The sequence below is a fragment of the Magnolia sinica genome, chromosome 3 (genome assembly GCF_029962835.1).
Source record: "Magnolia sinica isolate HGM2019 chromosome 3, MsV1, whole genome shotgun sequence".
Classification (NCBI taxonomy): domain Eukaryota; kingdom Viridiplantae; phylum Streptophyta; class Magnoliopsida; order Magnoliales; family Magnoliaceae; genus Magnolia; species Magnolia sinica.
This window is the reverse complement of record NC_080575.1, coordinates 100,191,701-100,219,128: the sequence shown is the minus strand read 5'-3', so window position 1 is coordinate 100,219,128 and position 27,428 is coordinate 100,191,701. Positions and strand designations below refer to the sequence as shown.

Genomic DNA, 27,428 nt, shown 5'->3' with positions numbered 1-27,428 from the left:
GGTCCAAAATTCAATTGAATAACCGATGCAGCTCCCGCTGGCCTATTAATCAGATAGTTAAAACTGAAAGGCCCATGATCTACGTTCCTCAATTCAAAGCAACAGCAATCCCACATGGAGGCTGACAGATGAACAGTTCCAATCACAGCAAAAAACCAGTCTTATAATTCAACAAAGTTCCCTTCTAATCAAAAGAGCAAGCTAGACAAGTATCACATAATTGCAAATATAGCCAATCTCTTTATATATATATAAAAGACGGTAAAAGGCCATCTAAATTCAAGTCAAGAGCAGAGAAGCACTCAACACATTTCTCTAATCATTATTTTCAGAAACCAAAAAATGCAACAACACACGCTTCCAACCCAAGATCATTCGTCCAGAGCGCTCGCATTTGTCTTTCTTTTCCTTTTTTCTTTCTTTTCTTTTGGGTCTGCTTTTCACTCTCCTCCAAAGATGGAGAACAAAAAAAGGTCACAATTGGTATTCAAAGAAAGCTCCAAGAAGGTTCAAAATGCCGCCCATCCTGATGCAGTACTCTTTGTTGATGCTGAGCCAGTCGTTGAAGGAAGGCTTCTCTGCAAAAATTTAAAATAAAATAAAATAATGATAATGATAACAAATCAGATTTTACAGAAGGCAAGGTTCAAAATGGGTGTTGTAATGTATCATCATTCTCCACGACACCATTATGTATTGCCCTGTAGCAGGCCGATATGCACATATTGTTTATGGGCAATACACACTGGTTTTGGATGATACTTAAAATCTCAGTCGAGTCTGCATAAAATTCTGGATAGAGAGAATCCAAAACTGGGAGTTGGGGGTTGCAGGTCCCAGGACTCTCCAACTACTATCCAGGAAGCCACCTCTTCCACCAAAAAACCTGACATTCTATGATGGTGGCTGAGAAACAGGTCCATCATCAGAACAACCTAAAAACCGAAATAGAAGAGAAGGCACCTGCTTTAAACAACACAACCTTCATAAGCAAGGATTGTGAAATGAGCTATTTTTAAAAAAAAAAATCTGAAGCATATAGGAATCATAACATTCATAATGCCCCAAGTCTGTTATGAGACAAAGAAGGGATTTCCTATGGCAGGATGTGGAGGAGAGGCATATGTTCCACTTGATGTGATGGGAAGATGTGTGCAAACCTTCTTCGGAAGGGAAAGCGAGCATAAAAAAATGTCTACCATGAATGACGCGCTAATTGGGAAATGGTTATAGAGGTTCTGGAATGAGAAGGATAGTCTATGGAGGGAGGTCATAGTTAACAAATATGGTCTGGGTGAGAGGGGTTGGTGGACAAAGGAATCGTCCTTGTACAAAGCAACAAGGTTATAGGACATAGCGAGTATGGGAGGGTGGTTTGAGGAAGCCATTGGTTTTGCTCTTGGGGATGGTAGAAGGAGATGTCACGTTGAACTGTTGTTCGTCGCCTTTGGGGGTCAATGGGGTGTTGACTACACTGTGTAGAAGGGATTCACAATGAGGAACTATCCTTGCTAAAGTGGCTTTCGGAGATAAGCCCATCTTTGCCAGCTAAGGATTCCATCATCTGGCTCATTGGAAAAAAAGATCTTTCTGGGTGCAATCTTTTTACATCCTGTTGGAAGGATCATCTTTAAATCCCACTCGTATGCATACTTATTTTTGTTGGCATTGTGGAGCTCCTCCGTGTCATTTTTGCGTGCTTGGTTGGGTGGAAGAAGGTGTTCACTATTGACAATTTGTGAAAAACAGGCATGACTCTAGTCAATAAGCGTTCCTTATGCCTGTGCAACAAGGAGATGCTTGACCAGCTTTTTATTCATTTTTCTTTCGCTATGGAGTGGTATAGCTTCCTTGATAGTTTGGGGTGAAATGGGTAAATCCCAGATATGTGCAAGGCTTCATGTGCAAATGGATTGAAGGAAGCGTCGACAAAAATGGGCAAGGTCATTGGTGAATGGCCCTTCTGGTGGGTCTCCGGGAGTTGTGGGTTGAATGAAACAATCGCAATTTTTTGGAACATATATCTATGGAAACTTCAAAGGCCATCTTGAAAGCGATAAGGGATGTAAGGGATTGGAGGTCTACTTCCGTTGTTGATGTGGACCCAAACTTAATATCTTGTTAGGTCGTGATAGTGTTGCGAGATTGGCGATGTTATCAAAATATTGGTGACATTATTAGTATCGATAACACTGGGGCAATACAAATAACACCGGTAGCATCAGAAATTCCAGGTATCGACTATATATCACTAAGTATTGCCAATGTTTTCAACTATGTAAATTCTAGTTGTCGCTTGTATCGCTAATGTATCGACGTCACCAAAAATCTGTTGATTAAAAAAAAAAAATCATTTCAAATTTTTTTTATGGGTGCATGGTTGAATGATGAAATATATGTTTGCATGCGTGCATATGTATGCATGCATGGATGGATAGATCGTGTATGTATGTATGTGCCATTGTATGTATGCATGCATGCATGGATGGATGGATCGTGTATGTATGTATGTGCCATTGTATGTATGTATGCATGCATGCAGGATGGTTGGTTGGATGGATGGATCATGCATGTTTGCTTGTATGCATGTATGTGCATGCATGGATGGATGATTGGAAATGTATGGATGGATGGATCCATCATTTTCCCCATGTTTCCTTGAGTCAACGATACATGCTTTTAGGCCCCAAATAAAGGGAAACTTATTATTTGATTCCTAAATATGCAAATATGCATCTTTATATATATATATATATATATATATAATTATTATTACTATTATTTTATTCTTAAATGTGAAAATGTGTATTTTAGCATCTCCTAAAGTATCATTGAAAAATTCTACTATTTTCCTCACATTTCCCTAAGTCGGCATTAAAGGGAAACTTACTATGTATGCATTTCTTTCCAATTATTTGATTCCTAAATATGCAAATGTGTGTATGTTAGCATGTCCTGAAGTTTCATTGACAAATTCCACCATTTCCCCATGCTTCCCTCAGTCAATGAGACATTTCCGGGTGTCAATGATAATATCAATACCTGTTTTCGTATCCCAGCCAGCAATACATGTAACGATATTGATACTACGAACATTGGGTCATGGTTTGGTTTGTATTTGTATCTTCTGGCTTTTTTCCTCTTGCAATAAAATGTGGTTAGGCTAAAAAAAATAGAGTTCTACGCCCGCCATGTGCACGAGAAGAAACACCCAAAAATAAAAGGCATAGCTTGGCAAGAGTGTGGGGTGGAAGCCAAGTAGTCTTCCTTTCTATTGGGGCCTTCCCTCATGCATTTGTAAGCCAGCAAAGCAACTTTGGGATAAAGTGGTCCAAAGGATGAAAAGGAAACTTTCAGGATGGAAGAACAGATATCTGTTGTTTGGAGCAAGATCCCCTGATGAAGGCGGCCATGTCCAATATGTCTCTTTCCTATGTCTTCATTCTAGTGCCCAGCCACTATCCTTTCCAGATTGGAAAAGATTCAGATTTCCTTTGGAATGATAAAGAGATTCACATAAATTCCCAGCCACTATCCTTTCCAGATTTGAAAAGATACAAAGAGAAATCATTTGGAAAGGTTCAGGAGATTCACATAAATTCCATTTTGGAAAGGGGCGAAGTGTACAAGCTAGTTAGCAAAGGTGGTGCGATATTAAAGATTTGAAGTGTATGAATCTTGTGTTACTTGGGAAATGGTTGTGGAGATTTGGGGTGGAGCAAAGCTTTTGGTAGAGGGCATGGGGTGACAGTGGGAGGGCGGTGCACCAATTCCTTGTCTAAGCTATAGAGAGCCATGCGTCCAGAAGGTTATTTCCAGCTCCCTGGGTGTCAAGAGGGAGATTGTGTTCAAAGTGGGAAACGGTTCCTGCATTCATTTTTGGGAGCATGTCTGGTGTGATGATCAGCCTCTTGGGTGGCTTCGTGGCATAGCTACCAATAGAGGGATTGTAATTTTTATTTTTTTTTACTTTTGCATCTCAAGGGGGATGGTCATTTGGGTATCCCCTTGTTGAAGGACCTTGTCCTACGAGGAGTTGGATGAGTTGGTGGATTTCCTCAGCCTTTTCCATAGCAAGAGACCCATGCCATCCTATGAGGATGCTTGGTCTGGAGGCTGAATAGATTTTATTGTTTCTCTGTAAAATCTTTCTATAAGGCTCTTCAAATTCCTAATCCTAGGGAATCATGTGATCCAAAATTTATTTGATCATATAAAACTCCACCTAGGGTCATTGCTTTTGGTTGGTGGGTGGGAAAGAATGAGTGCTTACAGTGGACTATCTTCGGAAAAGACATGAACATCACGAATGTGTGCCTCCCTTGTCGGGATGTAGAATTGGTGGACCACCTATTTATGCATTGCATCTTTGTCAGGGCAGTTGGGAGAATGTTCTCAATCCCTTTCAAACGTGTTGGTTGATGCCTTCATCAATCACTACATTGTTCTTGGCTTAGCAGGAGGGGAGGTTTGGGCAAATAGGGAGATTTCTATGGTGGTTGTTCCTTCTTGCAGGTTTTCGGTCGATCTGGAAGAAGCAAAATATTAGGTGGTTTCAAAATCATATTCGTGAGCCCAGATGAAGTGTTTAGGAAGGCAAGTTGAATGTGGTTGCTTGGGCCTTAGTGCTTTAGCCTTTTGTTGGTTGCTCATCAGAGTTTTTCGATTATTATTGGTGTTTGCAAAGTATTGAGGTGTTGCTTTAACTGGGTTTGCCTTTGTTTAATAAAGTGAAGCTGCTTTTTTTTTTTTTTTTTGGAAAGGCAAGTTAAGCTACATTTCAGAATTTATTTTATTTTTTTAAAACAGCTATGAAGGAACTTTGAATGGCTGCCCGCCGTTTTCCACTCAGGTTATACCCCAGTAACTGCACAAAGGTGCAGTTTGATTGATAAAATTTTCAAATTCTGCTCCTATGATATCCAGCAATGGCAGTCACATGAGGCTCAGCCCTTTTTTTTTCCCCTGGAAAATATGGAAGAGTAGAACATTATGTTGAATATTTTCATGCACAAACAAGTTATGGTGTTTTGGACATCTACAGGTCAAGGCAGTGAAGCTTGGCAATTGTGTTAGTCATTTGTAATTTGTAACTAATAAGTGGTGCGGGTATATGCATTGACAATTCAGGCATCAATCTTGAAATTATGAATGCAAAACTTCATCGAAGAAAAACCGTGCTGTTTTTGTGCATCAAGCCATGATTGCAGGGCATGAATATGGGAACTGAACACGGAGGTACTTTCCTAAAAGATTGAGGTCCAGGACATACACTGCTGAGGATATGCCCTGGAGAGTAATTATATGATCTTGGGATGAGGATATGCTTAGGATCTTCAGGTCCTCACAAAACACAAGTGGTTCCTATAGTTCCATGATTCAATACATACAAACTGTGGAGGAGATGGGCCCATGGTGGATGAACCGTGCCCAAAAAATCTCCCAGATGGGAACCTTTCCATCCACGGCCTGTGAATAAAGTGCTAAAGGAACACAAAAACAGTTCACATTCAACAAAAAAGACCCAAAGATTGGATAGCTAGGATCTCCAAAAGTGAGATATTTTTGTGGTATGATCTTTTCAGGGGCTGATTAGATCAACAGTGGATCACACCATGGGTCCTTGTAAAAATTTACGACAAATATCCTTGGGTCAAGGATCATATAATTCCTCTCTTCTGCAAGGGGTAGTATGCATTTACACATGCTTCTCAATCACGCGCGCATGTGCATGAGCGTGAGTGCACACGCGTGTGTGCACACACACACACACACAAAATGGAGATAGGATGGGGTATACCTCGATCTTTGAAAGATCTGAAAAAGGATCCATGGTGCGCCTTGAATTTTCCTTGGGACCCTTAAGTCCCACACCAGGACTAGAAGTCATCCGAGCAGCAGCAGGGTCGTTTGGCGGGGGTGGAAGGACAGTCTTGATTTTCCCTACTCCAGGAGGCGGCGGTGCAAGCGCACTGGGTTTTCCAGTGCTGGAAACACCCCCAGTCAACCCAGCAGCTGAAAGCATGCCAGTTCCGCTAGATGATTTGTTCTTCACATTTATCCGGATGGTCTCACCTTCCTAAGATCCAAATCCTCAAAAGAATCAAGTCAACCTAGAGAATGGATACATATTGCAATTTGTCTATAAAACTAACCAATATGGATATTGCATAAGACATTTTATGCCACACCAATACAACAATATGAAAATATATGTGATGTTCGAATGGTAAAGAGAATAACTGTAGTCACAGCAATTATTCAAGGACCTAGTTATATTATTAATTAATGCATGACAAAGTTTATTTACGGCAAGCAAAACATAAGAGTATGTTCCTATGTAACAACGGCACCTCAATCTTTAAAGCGATCATGTTGGACACAAATCAACTGACTTGGGACACACCTTGGCTTGTCCGTTTTCCTTCTTTTATGGTGTGACTTATGTAGTAGTACTCTGTTTATAGATAAGTTTGTCGTGCTAATCATCATATCATCATCACTGTATTCCAGCTACAAATCCTGTACAAAAAAAATTTTTGAAACTGGATCAACCTCGTGGTAGTTTGGCAAAATTTTGATGGCTGGCCATCCACCTGACATCAACCCTCCTTTGTTTACCTCGGCCCACAAGTAGCAGGAGCAATCGCCACAATGCTGAATTCCTTTATTATGTTGTACCAACAAGTAAAATTAGCAAGAAGGTCATATTTAATTTTAAATTATTAATAAATAAATAAATAAATAGGGCTCCTCAGATTTGCTAGGGCCCACATTTCGGATGCCTTGCTTTCTATCTCTAAGGAGGTATTTTCACATGAGAAAAGATGTTTTGAGCTGGTAAGACTCAAATTTTGATAGTAGAACAGTGTGCCACAATGCTAAGTGAGCAATTTGGAACCAAACCTCTCCTTGAAGAAAGTGTGGGTAAAACAACACCAATTTCCAAAGGAGAATATTAACATTTAGATATCAGAAAGATGAGATATTCATCAGTCCTTTATCCAGGCGGAGAAACGGCTCTACCAAATACGATGATTCACATGATAGCAATATAAAGCATGCTCCACCTTCTAAAAGTTGCAGTTTCAGGCAAAGATATCACAAACCCATTGATAAAACCATCAGGACAAAGCCTTAATGGGGTTATAAAGCATGCTCCATCTTTTCTTTTGTATTATGGTATTAGCTATACCCAACATATATAAGGGGTATAATGTATTTCAATATATAGAAGAATATATTTCTATATCATCAGCGTCGATATAGAATGGAGAAGGCACTGAGGATGATGATAGCGGAATGTATGCAGGCATCACAATGGCCACTCCCTACGAAAGAATGAATAGCTGATGATCTGATTCACTACAAGTGTGGCCCACCTAATGAGTAGCCCAGATCAGCTTGATTTCTGGGCCACGTGATCTTCATGGTGGGACCCATGTTTGCAATGGCTTGCATCTTGTAACTCCCATGGAACATTGACACGTGCAAGCTGGACGGTGACCTACCACTCATTGAGGTGACGTGAACACTAATATCCCACACATTATTGGAAGTTTTTGAGGCATTTCATTAGTAAAAGGGTTCAAGAAATTGGATAGGAACGATCTGCCCACACTACTGGATCACCAATGTCTTTTCCAACATCATTATCATCATAACCATAATCATAAATAGGGCTGCCAATGGACCAGGCCTAGGGTTGTCTTAGGCCTGGATTTTGAACTGTTAGGGCCAATACTAATCAAAATTGCTTTTGCTAGGCCCAGTCCCCAACCATTGACAGCCCTAATAATCATCTACGCCTTATTCCAACTAATTGGGATCAGCTACACGAATCCTTTTCCACCATTCCACTCTATCAAGGACCATATCCAATTTCCTCTCCAACTTAACTCCAAAATACCTCATGAAGCCCTGCATGACTTCCACAGCAGACATGGAGAACTGGTCTATCCTCCAAATGTGTAAAAGTAGTAACTGAGAAGAGCTTGAAGTAGCGAAGAAAAGAAACCCCGTCTTTTCTTTTCTTTTTTTTGAAGTAGTAACCGCCGCCTTCAAAGGAGCACCGTAGTGCCATAGCCAAACTGTTGGAGCCATCCCATCAAAACCATCTCTTTCACATAGAGACCAACAAAGAGATCTCATTGAGAACGATCCTGACTTTTCTTTTAACCATTTTATGGAATCTGGATTTGATAGCCTTGGAGAAACCTTCTCTAGCATTTGAAGAAGCTGCAAAAATTCTTCAAACTCTTCATCAGCCAGATTTCTTCTACAACATGGAGTCCAAGTGACTACTTCATCCCTCACCGAAAAACTACTACTACCATCCCCCAAGCTAAAACCCATACCTTCCCACACTCTTATCTTTTAATGACGCCACCAATTTCCATAGACATGAAGATCGATACAACGAGGATGCTTTAGTCCACCGCCCCCCTTCCTCCACCCCATATTTTCTTGTTAAGACCTCTCTCCATTTGGTGTCCCTTCCTCTACCCCATATCCCTCACCGGTTTCTTTAACTTTCTTCTTCTTCTTTCTCATACATTAAGGAAAAGGATCACATATTTGTCAACTCTTGTTCCTATACATCTGACGACAAGCAGAAAACAAGTTAATGGCCAATATTGCACAGACAACAATCTGTAATACATCAATTCAGCCAACAAATTCAACTCGGGGCCTAACAAGTAGATTCCAGCCTTTTAATCATGACCTGCATTGTTTGCATGCTGACTACGACCATTGGTTCACAGCTCATAAATAGCAACTGTTGAGACAAAACTGATACATTGGGTAGGCCGGTAGGCTTAGTTCAATTTAATCATTTGGTTCAGCAATCCAGCTCACTCCAGTTTGCTAAAATGAAACAGTTTGATTCACTAACCAGGTTCCCATTGTATTAAATTCTAATTGCTACATATTAGGTGTGTTTAATTTGGACAAATTGTAAGTGTTAGTACAAAATACTACATTACATTCAATTATTCGTAGATATGGGTTCTACCTTGGTGGTTGGGGGTGATTTCAATGTGATTCGCTTTGTCCACAAGAAGCTTCACGGGATTAGGAGATCCAGTAGTATGAGGAGCTTGGGGCTTGGGTTTAACAAGCACGAGTAGGTAGATCTCCTTGGGGGGTGGTTAGGTTGGCAAGGGGAGGGTTTGTCAACTTCACTTGGTCAAATGGTCAGGCTTCTCCGGCTTTGTCTCTGTTAGACAGGTTCTTGGTTTCTCCAGTGTGGGTTCAAATGTTTCCCTTGTCTCATTAGAGAGCCCTTCCCAAACCTGTCTGATAATTGTCCAGTTCTTTTGGAGGAGATTAATGGGGGTCCTAAGCCCTTCAGATTCCAGCTAGCTTGGCTTGAAGTTGATGGGTTTTGGGATCTCATTTTTTATTGGTGAGCTTCCTTCATAGTTGTAGGCTGAGTGGGCTTTATCCTGTTCAAAAAGTTGAAGATGCTGAAGGCAAAGATTTGTTCCTGGAAACAGGAAGTCTTCAACCTTAGAGAGAAGGAGATAGATGCCATGCTCAACGACATCCAAGTTTTGGACATCAAAGAGGAAAGTGGTCTGCTCTCTGTAGAGGATAATGCTCTTAAAGATAGGTTATATTATGCCTATCGTTCTACAATATTGGAGGAGATAAAGTGGAGGCAGAGGTCACAGGTTGCCAGGCTTAAGGAGGGAGATAGGAATACCAAATTCTTTTATAGGATAGCTAGTGCCTATGCTCGGGCCAATTGTATCTCCTCCCTCATGATTAATAGTCTTAAGATAGTTAAGAAAGGTCCAATCTGTGATGTTGTTATTAAGTTCTATTTTAATCTATTTTTTTATGAGGGTTGGGATGTCCCAATCTTGATAATTTAGATTTTGACTATCTGTCGGTGGAGGATGCTCTCAATCCGGAGGTGCCTATTCGCCTCAAGGAGATTAAGGAGGCCGTTTGGGCTATAGGTAGGGTAAAGCCCCTGGGCCCGATAGCTTCTCGTTGGCTTTTTTCTAGACTTGTTGGGACCTTATTCATTTGGAACTCCTAGCTTTTGCGGAGGATTTCTTTTCCTTGCCCTATCTCCCTAAAGAGTTGGGTTGCACCTTCCCAATCCTCATCTGCAAGATTGATGGTGTTGATTGTTTAAGGAATTTTAGACCTACAAGCCTCCCAAGGAGCCCGTATAAAATTATTGTTGAAGTCTTGAGCCAAAGAATTAGGGCAATTCTCCCTAAGGTCATTTCACCTTTCCAGAGTGCCTTCATATATGGCAAGCAGATTATTGATAGTGCACTGATTGCCCATGAATGTTTGGACTTGTGCCACAGAACAGGCAATCAAGGTGTGGTCTGCGAGCTAGACTTGGAAAAGGCTTATGATCAGGTGAATTGGTCTTTTTTGAATTACTTGATGAGGCGGATGGGATTAGGCAAGAAGTGAAGACGCTCACTTCATTCAATGTTGTGCATCTACGGCTACCCCTTTTGTGGCCTTAGGTAGGGAGAACCTCTATCCCCTTTCCTTTTTGTGATTGTAGCTGAAGCCCTTAGCAACATGCTTTCTCATGGGCTGGCTAAGGGCTTTTCAGGGCCTTTAGGTTCAAATTTTCCCCAAGTCTATTAATCACATCCAATTCGCGGATGATACTTTTTTTGTGTGAGGCTGAGGAATCAATAGGATTGGGATCGTGTTTCAAGTATTAATATCAGTTTGTCTAAAAGTGAACTTCTTGGCATTCAAATCATTGTTGTGGAAGGTCTCTCCCCTTGCTGAGTTGTTTAGGTGCCGTGTGGGGTCTTTCCCCTCCTATCTTGGCCTTCCTTTATGTCTAGGGAAGCTTGCAGCTCACTTGCGGGAAAATGTGGTGGAGAGATTGGAAAGAAAGTTAAGTCCTCAAGAGAAAGTTGCTTTCCCTTAGGGGGAGGCTGATGTTGATTAAGTCTTCTCTTTTTAATCTCCCACTTTACTTCATCCTTATTTCGATGCCCCGAAGCGGTAATCGAGCATATTGATCAATTGAGAAGGGACTTCTTGGGGCAAGGAGGTGACTCTAAAGGTAAGTTCCATCTTTTGAATTGTAAAGAGGGCCATCATCCTTGTGAAGAGGGAGGGCTAGGACAAGGTGTTTGGATCTTGTTAATTTGACTTTGTTAGGTAAATGGGGCTGGCGTTTTGGGGTGAGGCCAAGTTTGGCTCCTCTCCCATGGGGTGGTGGATCAAAGATTTCACCTTATATCGGGCTTCTTTTCTTTGGAAGCCGGTGCATGTTGGTTATAGCTTCACTGTGGGTGAGGGCTTTAGGGTGAGGTTCTATGAGAATATCTAGTGTGGGGATTCTAGATCGTCTTTTCTGGCCTTGGCTAGCCCCTGTCCTGTGGTTGATATTACTGTTGCCAGATATTTTTCGAGGGTGGGTGTCTCTGGAGGTGTCTAGGTTCCCCCTTGTAGGAGGGACTTAAATGATTCTGAGCTAGATGACTTGCTCTGCCTTCTTTCTAGTTTGCGGGGGATTTCGATGTCTTTGAGGGTTGATGATGTGCACGTATGGCATTTTAGGAGCTCAAGCAAATTCTCGATCTACTCCCTATACAAGCGCTTAACCCCGTTCGCGATCGAGAGAGATCATCATCATTCTTCATTTGTGTGGGCTTAAGGGGCTCCTCTAAAAATCCCCACCTTTGCTTGGCTCATGGGGAGAAACAGGACTCTCACGACTGATAACATGTGGAAGAGGTCAATGATTCTTCCCAATGTTTGTACATTGAGTGGGTTCGTGGATCACTTTTTCATTCACTGCTCTTTTCACCAGAGTAGTGTAGTCTAGCATCTTTTAAATCTTGAATGTTAGTTGAGTGATGCTTCAATCAATCCGCAGGGGGGGGGGGGGGGTGTTGTTATTCTTTTCTTGTGTTTTGTTTTCTTTTCATTTGGTTGCTTGGCCCTAATAATATTGCTTCATCTTTGAAAAGAAGAAGAAGAGAGTATATGAGCATTTTTTTTCTTTAACATTATATGATTCAATATTTTGTAATTGAGGTATGATTAAGTTGACTGTATGATACTTACCATGTTGGTGACTCGTGCGGGGCCTGTCATGGGATGTGTTGTTGGACAAAAAGCACCCCTCTCAAGTTTTTCATGGGTTTCGACCAAAAGCGGAGGATGTGGATCAAAGAGTGCATCTCCTTTGCCAAATTCTCTGTGTTGGTCAACGGTTCGGCGAACGACTTCTTCCAAGTATCTAGAGGTTTAAGGCAAGAGGATCCAATCTCTCCCTTCCTTTTTGTAGCAATCATGGAGGTTCTGAGTAGAATGATTCAGAAAGGAGCATATGCAAAGTTGATAAAAGGCTTTGGTGTGGATAATTCCGATATTCAGGTTACGCGCCTTTAGTTTGCAGATGACTCGTCATTATTTTGTGAAGCGGGTCCATATAAAGTCAACATTCCATCATTGTTAGCTTTGAAGCGGTCTCAAGCTTGAAGGTGAATATAACTAAATGCGAACTATTGGGAGTGGGGATTCTGAATGAGGAAGTCAAATCTCTCATCGATATGTTTGGTTGTAGGGAAGGTTCTTTTCCCACCACATATCTTGGTCTCCCGTTATGCATAGCCAGGCCGTTAAAACAGTTATGGGACAAGGTGGTGGAAAGATTCAAAACCAAGCTAGTGCTTCGGCAACAAAGGCTCTTATCCTTTGGGTGAGAAGCTAAATCTTATAAAGGCTTCAATGTCAAACCTTCCGATGTATTACGCGTTGCTTTTCGAATGTCTAAAATTGGAGCTTAATAGATAGACTAGATTTCTTATGGCAAGGGGCGGAAGGCAAACATAAATTTCATTTAATGAAGTGGAAGGAAGTTTGCAAGCCATAGGATCAAGGGCGAGCTGTTCTTAGGAGCTTGGAGACCATGAATTCGGCCCTCTTGGGCAAGTGGATGTGGAGATTCGCAAATGAGAGGGGATCGTTGTGGAGGGAGGTGATAGGAAGGAAATATGGGGTTGTTTCTACAAGAAGATGAACTAGAGCATCATCTTTAAATAGGGCATCTTATATCTAGCATTCGGTGGCAACTTCAGAAAGGAAAGTATGGGAAGGAGTAGGGTTTGAGATGGGAGATGGAAAGGGCATAAGGTTTTGGGAAGATATAGGGAAGATATATGGGTCGGGGATAAGAAACTTAAGGATCTTTTCCAAGATTAGCGAATATTGCGGCAGTATAAGAAGCGCTTGTTGATCAATGCTTTTCGATCCAAGGTGAGCAAGTTGCTTGGGTTCCTATGTGCAGGAGGCATATGTATGACGAAGAGATCTTTGAGCTCTCCAACCTGCTTGTTTTGCTTTCTTCAGTCCGACTGAGGCATAGAAAAAAGGATTCTATGAAATGGTTACATGACGGGTCTAGAAAATTCTTGGTTAAGTCTTTCTACAAAGCTCGATTGATGGTCGTCGGGCTGAAGATCCTAGTCCAACTTTGTATATTTGGCATTATGGCACCCCTCCCAAGGTGGCAGTGTTCGCATGGTTGGTGGGTTGCAAGAAGGTCCTCACGGTGGATTATCTTCAAAAAAGGAAGATGGTTCTACCGAATGTTTCATGTGTTATCAAAATGTGAAAACAGTGGATCATCTTTTCCTTCATTGCCCCTATGCAACTAAGATGTGGAAGGGGTTTTTCAGCTTATTTGGGGTGGATTGAGTGATTCCTAGTTCAATCAATAGATTTTTTTAGGCTTGGCACGAAGGTGGAAAAGGAAAGTTAGGGAAATATGTATGGCGCTTGTCCATGCTAGCAAGCATTTGATGTTTATGGCTAGAAAGAAATGATCGATGTTCCTCGAATAAGCAATGAATGGTGCAATTGATCTTTCAAAAGTCAATATCTCTAGTCAAGGAATGGGTGTGTGCGTCTAGGTTTGTGAAGCATTTTCTTGAGCATTGGGTTGAGTTGTAATTGCCTTCAGCTTTGTTGTTGGCTACGGCCTTTTTCTTTAATAATTTTTTATCGTTTAAAAAAAATGTGCATTTGTGGGGTCACAAGATCTAAGCCTTGCCCTTGGTAGCGATGTTTTTCGGATAGCGAGATTAAAGGCTTGTCATTGTTTACATCTTTATTGAGCTTAATTAGTTTGGCGATATTTCTTGGGTTATTTTTACATCGGCATTTCCTGGGTTTTTTGCAGATCCATTGCAAATTTTACAGTTGATTTGGGATTTCATGGGTTCTTTGCAGATCCATTGGGAATTCAATTGTTGATTAACGCAAAGGCCATTCAATGCAAAACAATTAATTATTAGGAAGATGCTTTAGTTTGCAATCATGTTGGGTCTTTAGAAGGAGAGGAACAACAGAATTTTAAAGGCATTGAAATTCCGACAAATTCGCAACAAAGGAAAGTTGTTTTATTAACAACAATGGGATGAGCTTTTTGTAATCCAAAGGTTTCTTTTGCAGTATTTCTAGATAACTAGAATGCCTAAATATGGGGAGGCCCCTACTTTTTTCTCTTTTACACCCTATGTACTTTCCTCTTTATTTTATTTTTATTTTTTCGTAGTTTTTATTTTTTTGCTCCTCGGATGATTTCTCACCATCTTTTTGTAGTTGTCTTTTTCTGATCTTTTTTTAATGGAGTTTTTTTTTTTTCTTTTCTTTTCTGGAGAAAAAAAACCCACCCATGTACCTTTGGGATAAAATTATAGAACATATGGAGAGGAAACTCTCCCCCTGGAAAAGCAAGTTGCTTTTCCTGGAGGTATCGCCCTTCATCAAGGACTCCCTGGCCAATCTCCCTCATTATTTTATGTCACTCTTTCCTTGCCCCAAGTTAATCATTGTACACATTGATGAACTCTGGCGTGCGCTCCTCTTGTTGAGGAAGGGGCTAACATTAGGCATCTTGTTCTGGTGAATAAGTCCCTTTTGTGCAAATGGATATGGAGATCTACGGTTGAGAATTCTAGCCTTTGGCGGTCTATTCTTACTGCCAAGTATGATCTTAACGTGGTGGCTAGAGAACTAAGCCCTCCCTATATCGTTCCTCGTTCCTTTGGAAACAGATTGTCAAGCTTTCTTTGAGAGTGTTCTCTGAACACCGATTCTCTCTCGAGAATGGGGAAAGAATTAGATTCTGTGAGGATCCTTGGTGTGGGTCTTCCTCCCTAATTTCCTCTTTCCCATCCTTTGCAACCCTCAGTTCTGAGGAGAACATGCGTGGTTGATTGTTTTTCTGAGTCTAGTGAGGAAGGTGTTTGGGTTCCACCTCTTAGGAGGAAATTGGGTGAGATGTGGAATTCCATGACCTAGCGTCGTTGCTCAGGAGCTTTCTCCATGTGTTCCTTCCACTCTATCTTGACGTTATATTCTCCCTCCATTACTACCCTTTGTTCAATAGTTGCAGTCTGGAAGCATGGTGCTCCCCTAAAGGTAGCAATTTGATGTAGGGACATGTGATGACCGAATCTTACATGCATGTATAATCAGGTTAAAGAATGTCCAAATAAATACACTAATCAACTAACCGTTTCCAACCAAAGGGATTAAGTATATTTCAACACAAAGATGAGGTCATTCCGTAAGGATCATGCCCCTTAGCATAAAATCGCGTAAACAGTAAAAAGGAAGAGCTGGGGATATGAGGATATCCCAGATCTAGCATAAATTAGTCCACGGTCAAATTTGGATCCAATTCTACTGACTAATCATCTCTCTTTTCCAGTCAAACTAGAAATGGGATATCCAAAGAAGAATGAAATGGGTGAAGAATTAAGGGCTCGAGATGAAGAAAGTACAGGTTCTTTTGTCGTCAAAAGAAAAGGAGGAGGATGATTCTTATTTTTTCCTGCACCTCGAAGATCTAGAAAGGAAACCTGAAATCGGGGTATAATCCTCAACACCCAAGGGCCAATCCTGAAACCCTAATCTCTTGAATAAAGATAAAGAAAAGATACGAATTTTTATTCATGAAATAATAATGAAAATAGGATTTCTCACAACGTATATATAAGGTATGGAAAAAGTAAAAGTGCACTAAAGCCCCTAAAAACAAGAAAAATAACTTATAAAAAGAAAAAAATAAAGAAAGTGCAATAAAGTCCCTGAAATAAGAAAAAAAAAAAAAGAACAAAAACGCCTAGAAACTAAAACACCCATATGGTAGAGTGTGAAATCCGACCCATGGATCTATAGTCAGGGTGCGGTCATGCCGCTCCTGCACTCGTAGCACTTCAGAAAATGGGTCTGATGGCCCAGCATCCATCCACATCAACTCCTCCACTCCGGTACTCTGTTGACAACGCTTCCTCCTCTGGTACACTCTAAAGGGTGCAACGCTAATGTCCGCATCACATTTTTACTCGGTTAGCCAGAAGAAACATAATCCTCACCATTGATACGTTGAGGAAAAAAGGAATGATTTTGCCAAATGTCTACCTGCTTTGCTTTCAAAACACTGAGAGCGTGGATCATCTCTTCCTCCATTGTTCCTTCTCGTCGATTCTATGGAACAAGGTGTTTGCCTTGGCTAACATTTCTTGGGTTATGCCAGCTTCTATTGGTGATCGTTTCCTCACTTGGGATGGGGAAGATAGGGGCTCTTTCAGTAGGAGGAAGTGGTGTACTATCCTTCTTGTTGTTCTCTGGGCCATCTGGTCCAAAAGAAATAGCAAGTGCTTTTGCAATTCAAGAGCCTCATAACCTAGGGTGTTTTGTTGGGTCATTTGTTTGTTTAGGGATTAGATCCCTTAACTCTATTGGGTTTCCTAGCCGTGCGGCTAGTGTGTTGTATTACTAGTTTTCCTTTTTCTTTCTTTTCTTTTCTTTTTTCAGTTGTTTCTTCGCTTTGTCTTTCTTGTTTTTGTCTCTGGCTTAATAATATATCGTCTTTTTTTTATTTAAAAAATCCTAGAGAGCCAAACAGTGGTTGGCTTGTTGGCTAAAGGCGTAGCAAGACAATCTTTGTATGTGGGTAACTCCTATCTATGCCTTCAACGTAGGATTTCATAAACCATAAATGCTTATAAATAAATACATAAATAATCTTTTTTTTAAAAAAAACTATAAAGTCAAATGATCAAACAATTAGGTAATTATTTAACTAGTTTTAAAGAATCATAAAATATATAAACATGTCATTCAAATGCATTTATCTTATAACTTGTAACGCTTTACTATGTATACATTGCTAGTCATAGGAGTGGGCTCTTCATGACATTTGAAATTAAATGCACTCATCACTACTAAAGATGTTTGGAATTTCGAAGCATGTTTGGCATGTTGTACTTGATAGAGTGGAATGGAAAAACAATACTCATGTAGCTGACCCTAATTAGTTGGGACATGGTTTGAGTGGCGGCGGCGGCAACGATAGTTTTCCCAAAGGATGAAGAATTAGATGTGATCTTAATAGCAATTTGATCGCAGGTCCCATGTTAAAGCTATCAAAATAGATATCTATAAGAATAAACTTCGATCATGGAATAAAAAATTGGAAGAAACCATGTTGCTTCATCCAAGTCAAATAGGGGTCTCCGTCTTGAATCAAATTGGTTTCATCTTCCTCTTTTTTGTGAAAGTTAACTATTTGCTTATGAGATGGTCATGCCGAAAAAGAATTACATAAAATAAAATGTTCCCCAATCCTGTCCAACCAAGCTACATCTTCGTAGGCTTTCCAGATGTACCCCCACAAAAAAGGCTTTCTAGAAATTGCCCATAATAATGCCATCCTCCACACTCCTCTAACCCTTCTCATCATTACCTAGTTCCTAAAGTCCCTCAAGTGTCCTTCACAACACCCATGACATGCGAGAAATGTTTGGTCGTCTCCTCACTTCACCAACATAATGGGCAGGCATTAATAACGTATAAACCCCTCTTCCTCAAGCTGTCAATCGTTAACACCCTATTCCAGCCCGCCCACCAACCAAGCAAAGGCCGCCACCTTTGAAGGAGCTCCATAGGACCAAAAAATTGAGGTATGCACTCGGTCAATATCGTGAGAAGCATCACTTAGCATTTTGTAAAGAAATTTCACTGAGAATTTACTTGACTTGTCCTCCCTCCAACGTGAGGTGTCGACCTCTGCCAATAGGATCACCCATGATAACTGCGTTAATAGGGCCACAAGTTCCTCAAATCCGTTGTCTTGTAGATTTCTTCGACATGGAGGTGTCCAAGCCCCACTAGCCCTTGAGATGAGAAGCACCAAGCTATTGTGATGTCTGGATCCATGGTAACTTGGGCTAGTCTTGGTCCCATTATAACTATTACAATAGGGCCACAAGTTCCTCAAATTCGTCATCTTGTAGGTTTCTTCCACACGGAGGTGTCCAAGCCCCACTAGCCCCTTGGGATGAGAAGCATCGAGCTACTGTGATATCTAGATCCGTGGTAACTTGGGCTAGTCTTGGGTATATATCTTTTAATTTCTAGTCTTGCAACCACATGTCCTTTCAAAATCTTGTCCTCCGAAAATCTTGTCCTCCGTCCATAACCCACCCCGAAACCCACCCCCTCCTTGATTTTATCCTCCAAACTCATAATTGTGTTCCACACCCCCTCGCTTTATACAAGGACACTCTCTTCGGCCACCATCCCTCCCTCTCTACCCCATACTTTCTAACTACTACCTGCTTCCATAAACTTCCCTCCGAAGCAAATCTCCAAATCCATTTCCCTAAATGAGCCATGTTCATTGTTTCCAAGCTTCTTATCCCTACTCCCTCCTCCTCTTTCAACCTATGTACATCTTCCCACTTCATAAGATGAATTTTATTGTTCTCCTCCAACCTTAGCATAGAAAATTCCTTATAAGCTTTTCCAAATTCTTTAGCACTCCCTACAGGCATTTGAAGATGGACATAAAATATAATGGGAGGTCAAAGAGGGCTGCTTTCATCAATGTAATCCTACCACCCAAAGAAGATGCCTCCTCTTCAATGCTAATAAATTTCTCCCGAAGTTGCCAATAACCCGATCACAAAAATGTTTCGTCGGTTCCCAATGCACAATGAACAACCCTAACCTACACCCAAACACATCAGCAAGATCATTAGCTTCCTCTTTTGATAGCCCAATCCATAACATTTTGGACTTCTGAACATTCGCTTTTAATCTGAGAACAACTAATTCCATTAGCTTCAATCAAAGCTTTTAATCATATTTTAAGAGATGGAGATATATTGGTGAATGGAATTTTTTTAAGAAAAAAGAAGATGAGGGAGACAACATGCAAACAACACTCAATCCACATGAATTACACTCTATAGACTCCTAAGATTTCCTCCCACCTTCGCTATCTCAACCAAGTTTGGGCCTCAAATGAAACTGAGAGTTAGCTGATTCGGATGGCATATATTCATATTATGCTGCTACATTTGATCAGGTTATTAGTGCTCATTCTTTGAGACATCAAATTGTCTACAATAAATATAGGAGATAAATAGGAAATTTTCTAACAAGATGAGCACACCCAACTAGTATCTCAATGCCCATCATTTAAGTGAACCCTTAAGAGGAGAAAACATCACTTAACAGAGTTAGGTCTATTTTTTATGATTTGCTCTTCGTGGAAGTTGTAGATTGGTTTTTTTTTTTTCCTCTATTATTTTTTTATATTCAAAACTCCGAAAATTATCTGCATAGGGCTTGTGAGGAGCTTGCATAATTTGTGCTCACACCTTCTAAAAATAGGTTGAATTATGCAATATGCAGTATCAAATTCTCTATGAGATATTGATCTTCCAATACATAATGCAATCAAGGGTTTTCCGGAGCTTGCGGGAATTGGTTCTCACTACATGACATATATCAAACCAAATAAGGTGAAAATATCAACTTCCTTACATGGACAGTGAGCAATTTAGTTCCATTGAAAAGCGTAAGGCAACCAACTATCCAAGTCATATTGAGGTACAGAGAATGCTTATACATAGCCAACATCATTACTGCCTTCTTTATCTTCCTATAAAGTCTAACCAAGAACCGTATCATGGTGGGGCTTCTAATGATTTCATTCTCAGCTCCCTTTTCAGCGACCGTGTAACAATGCGAAATATCATTGCTTACAATGGACGCATGACACTCCATGGAGATGTGCAATTGGAGAAGTGAGAGAGTAAAAATAGGCATATGAAATATTAACCAAAGGGAGGCAATCCCAGCAAGATGAAGCAAATTGAAAAATAGCTCAAGTGATCAAGAGAGAGATTTAGGAAAATTGGAGTGGAGAGAGTGATCAATGGACAATCGAACGATCGATTGAAATAGAGAGAGAGAGAGAGAAGAGGGGCTTTCAGTTTCTTGGGAAGGGAGGAATTACAGTTTCTTTTGAGAAAGAAGTTTCCTTTTTATTGGAAAGAGAAAGAGCTAATGCTTGCATATAAAGCAAGAAGTCCGTTGCACCTTTTTTTAAAGAGAGAGCTATTGCTTGCGTATTTAGAAAAATTATGTGGAGAAAATGAGAGCGAAAAGGTGGGATTACGGTTTCCTTAACCCCCCCCCCCCCTCTCTCTCTCTCTCTCTCTCTCTCTCTCTTTTCCCCCCAATTTTCCTGAATACTCAAGCAATGGCTCTCTCTTCAACAAAAAGAAGCAACGGTCTTCTTGCTTTATACATAAGCATTAGGTATTTCTCTCTCTAACAAAAAGGAAACCCCCTGGATTGGCAATCCTCCCGATGTGTTTGGCACCCTGGAGTGTGAATCAACTTTAATTCAAAAATACTTATACATGGTATATTTACAGGGGTTTGAATTTAATTACTAAATCAACTTTTAATATCCCTAATTAGTGAGATATATAATTTTTGACACTATGGTTGTGATAAGCCCGCTGAAATATATGCTTTGCCTGAAAATGATGAAATTCCAAGTCTAGGATGGACCGTAAGCACAAGATCATGTCTGAGTGACTAACCAACGATTTTTAATCGTTGATTAATATGGACAATGTTTGGACTGTGCTGGACAATGTTTGGATGGTGCTGATCTACATGGATAATGTTTAGACGGTGTTGATCATCATTAGTGGGCCATGTGCCCAATAGAATGATAGTGTACAATGACATACATTTACACCTACAACTATTGAAATGATTTTAGGTGTAATCCAAGCTCTCATCGTGGATTACAAACCCCCTCAAAGAGGAGATTGGAAACCCCCTGGATTGGCAATCCCCAGTTGCTTCATGCTACCAAACAACCAAGGGGATTTGAAACCCCCTCTAATCCCCTCCCCTCCAATCCACGGTGCCAAACGACCCCTAAGACAACCAACTTTCCAAGTCGTATTGAGGTACTGAGCATACTTATACAGAGCCAAAGTCATTCATGCCTTCTATATCTTCCTCTAAAGTCTAACCAAGAATCGTATCATGGTGAGGCTTCTAATGATTTCGATCTCAACTCCCTTTTCAGCAACCGCGTACTAGTGCGAAATATCATTGTGCACGATGGACGCATGATGCTCCATGGAGATGTGCGATTAGAGAAGTGAGAAAGTAAAAAATGGCATATGAAATATCAACCAAAGAGAGGCAAGCCCAGTAAGATGAAGCAAATTGAAAATTAGCTCAAGTCGATGATTGCGAGAGAGATTCAAGAAAATTGGGGTGGGGAGAACGATCGAAGGCCGATCAAACGATCGATTGGAATTGAGAGAGAGAGAGAGAGAGAGATGAGGGGATTTTGATTTCTTGGGGAGGGGGAGTGGAGTTACGGTTTCTTTTTTGTTGGAATGAGAATAGGCTAATGCTTGCGTATAAAGCAAGAAAACCATTGTACTTTTTTGTTAGAGAGAGAAAGAGCTAATGCTTGTGTATTCAGGGAAATTGGGGTGGGAAAAATGAGAGCAAGAGGGTGGGGTTACAGTTTCCTTGAAGCCCCCCACCACACCGCCCTCCCCCCCCCCCGGCTCTCTCTCTCTCTCCGCCCTAGTTTCCCTAACATCTCTCTCTTGCTCTCATTTTCCCCACCCCAATTTCCCTCAATACACAAGCAATAGCTCTTTCTCTCTCTAGAAAAAATGTGCAATGGTCGTCTTGCTTTATACACAAGCATTGCTCTCTCTCTCTCTCTCTCTCTCTCTCTCTCTCTCTCTCTCTCTCTCTCTCTCTCCAACAAAAAGGAAACCTCTCTCCAAAGAAACCGTAACCCCACCCTCCCTCCCCAACAAACTGAAATCCCCCCATCTCTCGCTCAATCTCAATTTCTATCGATCCCACCAACCATTGACCATGCAAAGGAGGTGCGTTTAAATCATCAAAATGCATATCTGCAATACTGCAGGATAGTTTTCATAATAAATCACCTTTCTTGATTAATAACACGGAATCAACCGTGTTCAACACCACTACTATCAAATTTTGAGTCTATGCCACCCTGCCATACCTTATATTCAAAGTTCAAGCTTCAAGACCATATGTTGATAATGCTATTGAGAATGCATTTATTTTATTTTATTTATTTATTTGAAGCTTTAGAATGCATTTATTATACAGTTGAATTCCTAAACACAATGCCGAAATTGCCTACAAGAATATTGCAAAATCAGCCTCATAAGGCATATGTCCAAACCTAACTGCACAGCAGAATTATGTACTTGTAAAACTCAAAAAAGCTCATATCAAAGTCGTTCTGGCAACAAACGTAAAAACCCAAGACAAGAAGAAAACAAACCCAAAAACCAAAGCATACATCGATCACCATCAGTAACACTTTCTAATTGATCCTACCTCAAAAACAACTACAATTCACATTCAATACCTTGTGCATTGTATTCTGCAAATAAAATAGCTAATTATATCCATCATTTCTCAATTCCCCGCACTATTCAATAGTTCAAGACTGCATTCATGCAAATCCAACAGATAATTCTACCATCAAGGAAATAGAATTCCAAATCAAATACAATGAACTGATGCTTTTTAACACCTTTGAACAACATGATTTAAATACAGGAAAAGGAAACAAATCAAAACATGGAAGAAAAATAAATGCATCAATTACCGTCTGATCAAACATTCTAGTGGATCCCTCTTTAAATTAATCAATGCCCATCAAACATCGACAAATTCAAATTCAAGACGTCATTCACCGTATTCAACAAACCAAAGAGACTAATTCTACCATACAAAAAGTTCAACGATCAGATTCGCATAATACCTTTAACCTGTGATTGACAGCGGGATGAATGTCGATCTGACTGTCGTCACTCGACTCCCCGCCCTCCTTCTCATGCTCCCTCCTAACGTACTTCTCATGGTCCGACAGTGCGACATTGAAGTCGAACGCTTCATTCCTCTCCGTGAACCCCAGCCCAATAAAGGCGTGCTTGCCCGTACCATCCTCGATCTTCAGTACAAAGTATCGTGATGAGTCGAGAACAGTCTCAACGGAGCTCTCCCGCTGGCCCGGGAGGACAAAGCAGGCTGCGAAGAGCTCGCCCGAGTTGGGATCCTCAAGCCGGATCTCGCAGCGGTCCTTGCACGAGACAACGCGGAGACGCCCCGACCAGATCTTGTCGGACTGCAGCCACTCCCCGCATTTGTACCCACCGCTTGTGCTACGAGGTGGGATTTTATAGACGGAGACTTCGCGGACAACCAAAAGGGTGTGCTCGAACGAGTCTTCTTCCTCAAATGACATGGTTTTCAAGTAATTCGAGGTATTTAAATAGGTTTGTGGATGGATCTTTTGGGCCTTTTCTCCTTTTTTGTGGATTTTTGGGTATTAAGTAAACTTCGTAGAATGCCAACAAATTTAGATTTATAATGAGATTTGGAGAAACGGGTACTGAAAAGTCGAAGATCTTGAGTAAGATGGGATGGATTAAGATTTTTTCCTTTTGAGATCTTAGGTGTTTACCGGGGGTTTTTTCTAGGTATTCCAAGAGGTTGAATGGAAATGCATGGAATTCGGGGTTTTGCAGAGATTTGGAGAATCTAAAATTTTGGGTAAAATGGGATGAATTTGAATATAACTTTTGGGTTTTGCAAAATGCAAGAGAATTTGGGCTTTATCCTTTCTGTTTTCTGGAACTTGAATAAAACTGCAAGGGTTTGGGATTTTTTTTGGAAAGTTAGATAAGTAGGTTTTTAGAACCGTGAAGGAAATGGACGGAATTAGAATGCAAGATCCGAAATTTCGTAATCAGAAGCTGAATTTGGAGCTTTAAATGGGGATTTGAGGGTTTCTTTGAGATCTGAAGAAGCGGGTTTTGAGAGGTCGATGAAAATTGGATGTATGATGATGAAATCTAGCGTTTAGTGTGGGGAATTTGAGAAATTTTCAATGGATTCGATATGAATTTGCGAATTTAGATTGAATTTGGTGTGGATTTGAGGCGAATTTGATGGGTATGTGCAGGGATGGAAGTGTTGCAGAGACAGACGTGGATTTTAAGTGTTGGGAAGGTCAGAGAGAGTGACGCAGATTGCCTACTACGCTCCCAATAGCGAGGTGGCTACTGGACGGTGCTATGTGGACCCCACCATGATGTATACGTTTGATCCATGCCGTCCACTATTTTTCCAGATAATTTTAGAACATGATCTTTAAAAATTAGTTAGATCCAAATACCAGGTTCACCACACCGCAGGAAAACAGTTTTGAACGAATTCTCACCGTTAAAAACTTCCTAGGGTCCACTGTAATGTTTATTTTCCATCCAACCCGTTGATTATGTCACACATACCTGGATGAGGGGAAAACACAAATACCAGCTTGATCCGACACTTTCATCGCCCCCGATAAATTTTTAACGGTGGGCGTTCAATCACCATTATTTCCTTTGGTGTGGTCCACCTGAGATCTGGATATATCTATTGCCCAAATTGATAGACGGCGTGGATAAAACAAATACATCACGGTTCGGCCCACAGAGTGCCGACCAGTAGCGTACCAGAGAGAGCAGATAATGTCCTATCTGTAAATTACACGCGCGGTTTCTTGATCTGATGATCCTCACCCTTCATCTAGTGGTACCCGCCTTGGATGGACCACGGATTAAAAACCTCCACGTTTTGACGGTATTAGCTGCCACATCTAGATCCCCCAACAGATGGAGCATAGCTCTGATCGGACGGTCCAACCCGTAAGATCCTTAAACCGTTGAACCGCTTGTATATGAACACCAATAGACGTTCGTGATCTCCTGATCAACGTTCCCAGTGGGAAACTTAATTTGGACGGTTGTTATTGACTTGCGTGTGTGAGACGTGCAAGTTAACATGTGCAGGCGTAACTGGCAATCCATACGCACGCGCGCGTGTGGAATGCACGTGCCTCAATTAAAGCGTCCAAGTTGTGGCCTGGCTTTAGATGGACCAAGCCTCGAAATCTGATCGAATCGGATGATCCCAACCTTCGATCAGTGGACGAAAATTGACCGATTGACTGTCTTTCACTTCGATCCATGCCGTTCATCCATTTTTCCAGCTCATTTTAAGTTACTAGGACAAAAATGAGGTAGACTAAAAATCTAAGGTGGACCACAGCACAGGAAACAGCGGAGACTAAGCACTCACCGTTGAAATTTTCCTATGGCCAACTGATCAACCTGATATTTGTGTTTTCCCCTCGTCTAAGATATGTGCGACCTTAAAACCAGGTTGGATGGCACATAAACATTACTGTGCATCCTAGGAAGTTTTCAACGGTGGACGTTCAATCAACACGGTTTCCAATGATGTGGTCCACCTCAGATTTAGATCTGCCTCATTTTCAGGTCACTCCCCAATATGAGCTGAAAATGGATGGATATCATCGATAAAAACACATACATCGTGGCTTCCACACCTGCTGGGTGGTGGCTGGTGTTGAGGTGACCAGACAAGCCACTTCGACGACCATCCTTGGTACGTGCACCAGCACTGAGTTAAGTGCCGTGGGTAGGAGCGATGCCTACACGCCTGTTTACGTGTATCTAAACCATACATCTTGTGCACCTCCTCTTTCTCACGGTTCATAGAAGAATCATCCCAATCCAAGACTCGAGTTGACACAACAGAAGGATATATGTGTATAAATAATCGTTTCTAAAACTCATATACTCACTTGTTTTGGCCCACCTAAGCTTTAGAATATCTTGGGTCCCGTCATGTTGCTTCATTATTTTAGTGGGTCACAACTATGAGTGGATTGGATTAGATATAAAGAACACAGTGGACCCCACATTCCATTAAAAGTCTCTATGGTTTGGGTACCCTACCTCTGTCTGGCGCTTTAGTTTGGCCCACCCAAGTTATGGATGGAGGAAGCAGATCGGCTGGTGTAACACACCAGCTATATAACTGGGGTAGGTACATGTTATGAGAAGAGAAGCGCTGATGCTCCTTGAGCTCTGAGTTGTGCGAGTGGTTCAGAGGAGATCAAAGTTACGTGGCCCCACAATAATATATTTATTGTATATATTGTTCATTATTTTTTGAGATTATTTTAGAGTACACTGCAAAAAATAATCATATCCAAAGATCAACTAGACCACACCACAAATAGCAGCTGAGATAATGATTTTCACTGTTAAAATTTTAATAAGGCTCACCATAACATTTATTTTCCATCAAATCTGTTCATAACATCACAAAGACCTGAATGAAGAGTACAAACAAAATTCATGTTAATCTGCAACTTCCGTGAACCCCAAAATCGTTTCAACGGCAAATGTTCAATCCCCCCATTGCATTTTTAATGTGGTCCAATTGATCATTGGATCTATTTTATTTTTCATCTCAAAACTTAGGACGAGCTCACATAATGGAGGGACAGTTTGGAAATAACACATACCTCATGATGGACCCACAAATTTTGCTAATGTCAATACACAAGCTATATAGCTAGTGTGTGGTACACTAGCCAATCCGCTTCCACATATGAAACTGGATTTTAGGATAAAGTCTAACGGAAGCAGATTGATTGGTGTGCCACACACCAACGGTATATGTATGTGTGTGTGTGTGTATGTCTCGCGAAAAGACGAGCTCGGCGCTCCTCAACCTCTACGTTGTATGAACGAATCAAAGGAGATCAAAGTTACATGGCCCCATGATGATGTATTTATTATATCCACCTGTTCATCCATTTATCCATTTACTACTGAAATATATATATATATATATATATATATATATATATATATATATATATATATATATATATATATATATATATATATATATATATAGAGAGAGAGAGAGAGAGAGAGAGAGAGAGAGAGAGAGAGAGAGAGAGAGAGAGAGAGAGAGAGCAGTGGTCTCCTACGAATAGTACCGCAAGAGATTTCGTGCGCACTAAGGCATTCACATAAACCGTAAGAAACTTCATGCACATCGAGGCCAGCATACTAGCTTGTAGGCTAGGGGTGGGCCCAACACAATAATTTCGTGAAATCCACTATAACCACAAGGTCTGTGATGAAAATTTAGCC

The 27,428-nt window shown here is 40.9% G+C and overlaps 2 protein-coding genes and 1 long non-coding RNA gene across 3 annotated transcripts; 1 reads left to right on the top strand and 2 right to left on the bottom strand.

Annotated features, from left to right (window-relative positions):
- Positions 1 to 217: 217 nt before the first annotated feature.
- Positions 218 to 24,415, bottom strand: LOC131240403 (uncharacterized protein At1g03900). The gene is made up of 3 exons (XM_058238615.1): positions 23,168 to 24,415; positions 5,801 to 6,079; positions 218 to 578 (listed from the first exon to the last, which is right to left on the bottom strand). Exons 1-3 carry the CDS (start codon positions 23,648 to 23,650, stop codon positions 510 to 512), a joined length of 831 nt encoding a protein of 276 aa, XP_058094598.1. The 5' UTR covers positions 23,651 to 24,415; the 3' UTR covers positions 218 to 509.
- On the top strand, positions 3,506 to 3,961 carry LOC131240405 (uncharacterized). The gene is made up of 2 exons (XR_009168729.1): positions 3,506 to 3,643; positions 3,725 to 3,961. It is a non-coding gene; the product is annotated as an uncharacterized LOC131240405 (long non-coding RNA).
- Positions 6,088 to 9,127, bottom strand: LOC131240404 (uncharacterized). Its single transcript, XM_058238616.1, has 2 exons — positions 7,910 to 9,127; positions 6,088 to 6,522 (listed from the first exon to the last, which is right to left on the bottom strand). Exons 1-2 carry the CDS (start codon positions 8,353 to 8,355, stop codon positions 6,489 to 6,491), a joined length of 480 nt encoding a protein of 159 aa, XP_058094599.1. The 5' UTR covers positions 8,356 to 9,127; the 3' UTR covers positions 6,088 to 6,488.
- Positions 24,416 to 27,428: the final 3,013 nt, after the last annotated feature.

Bases quoted from the DNA above. Each gene is read 5' to 3' on its own strand.
- LOC131240404 (XM_058238616.1), bottom strand. From the start codon at position 8,355: ATGGGTTTTAGCTTGGGGGATGGTAGTAGTAGTTTTTCGGTGAGGGAT. The intron at 6,523-7,909 runs GTATTTTGGAGT...TTTTTTGTACAG, and splicing joins GTCATGCAGGGCTTCATGAG to GATTTGTAGCTGGAATACAG.
- LOC131240403 (XM_058238615.1), bottom strand. From the start codon at position 23,650: ATGTCATTTGAGGAAGAAGACTCGTTCGAGCACACCCTTTTGGTTGTC. The intron at 6,080-23,167 runs GTATTATGCGAA...TTTGGATCTTAG, and splicing joins CTGTCAATCACAGGTTAAAG to GAAGGTGAGACCATCCGGAT. The intron at 579-5,800 runs GTATACCCCATC...AAATTTTTGCAG, and splicing joins CAGATCTTTCAAAGATCGAG to AGAAGCCTTCCTTCAACGAC.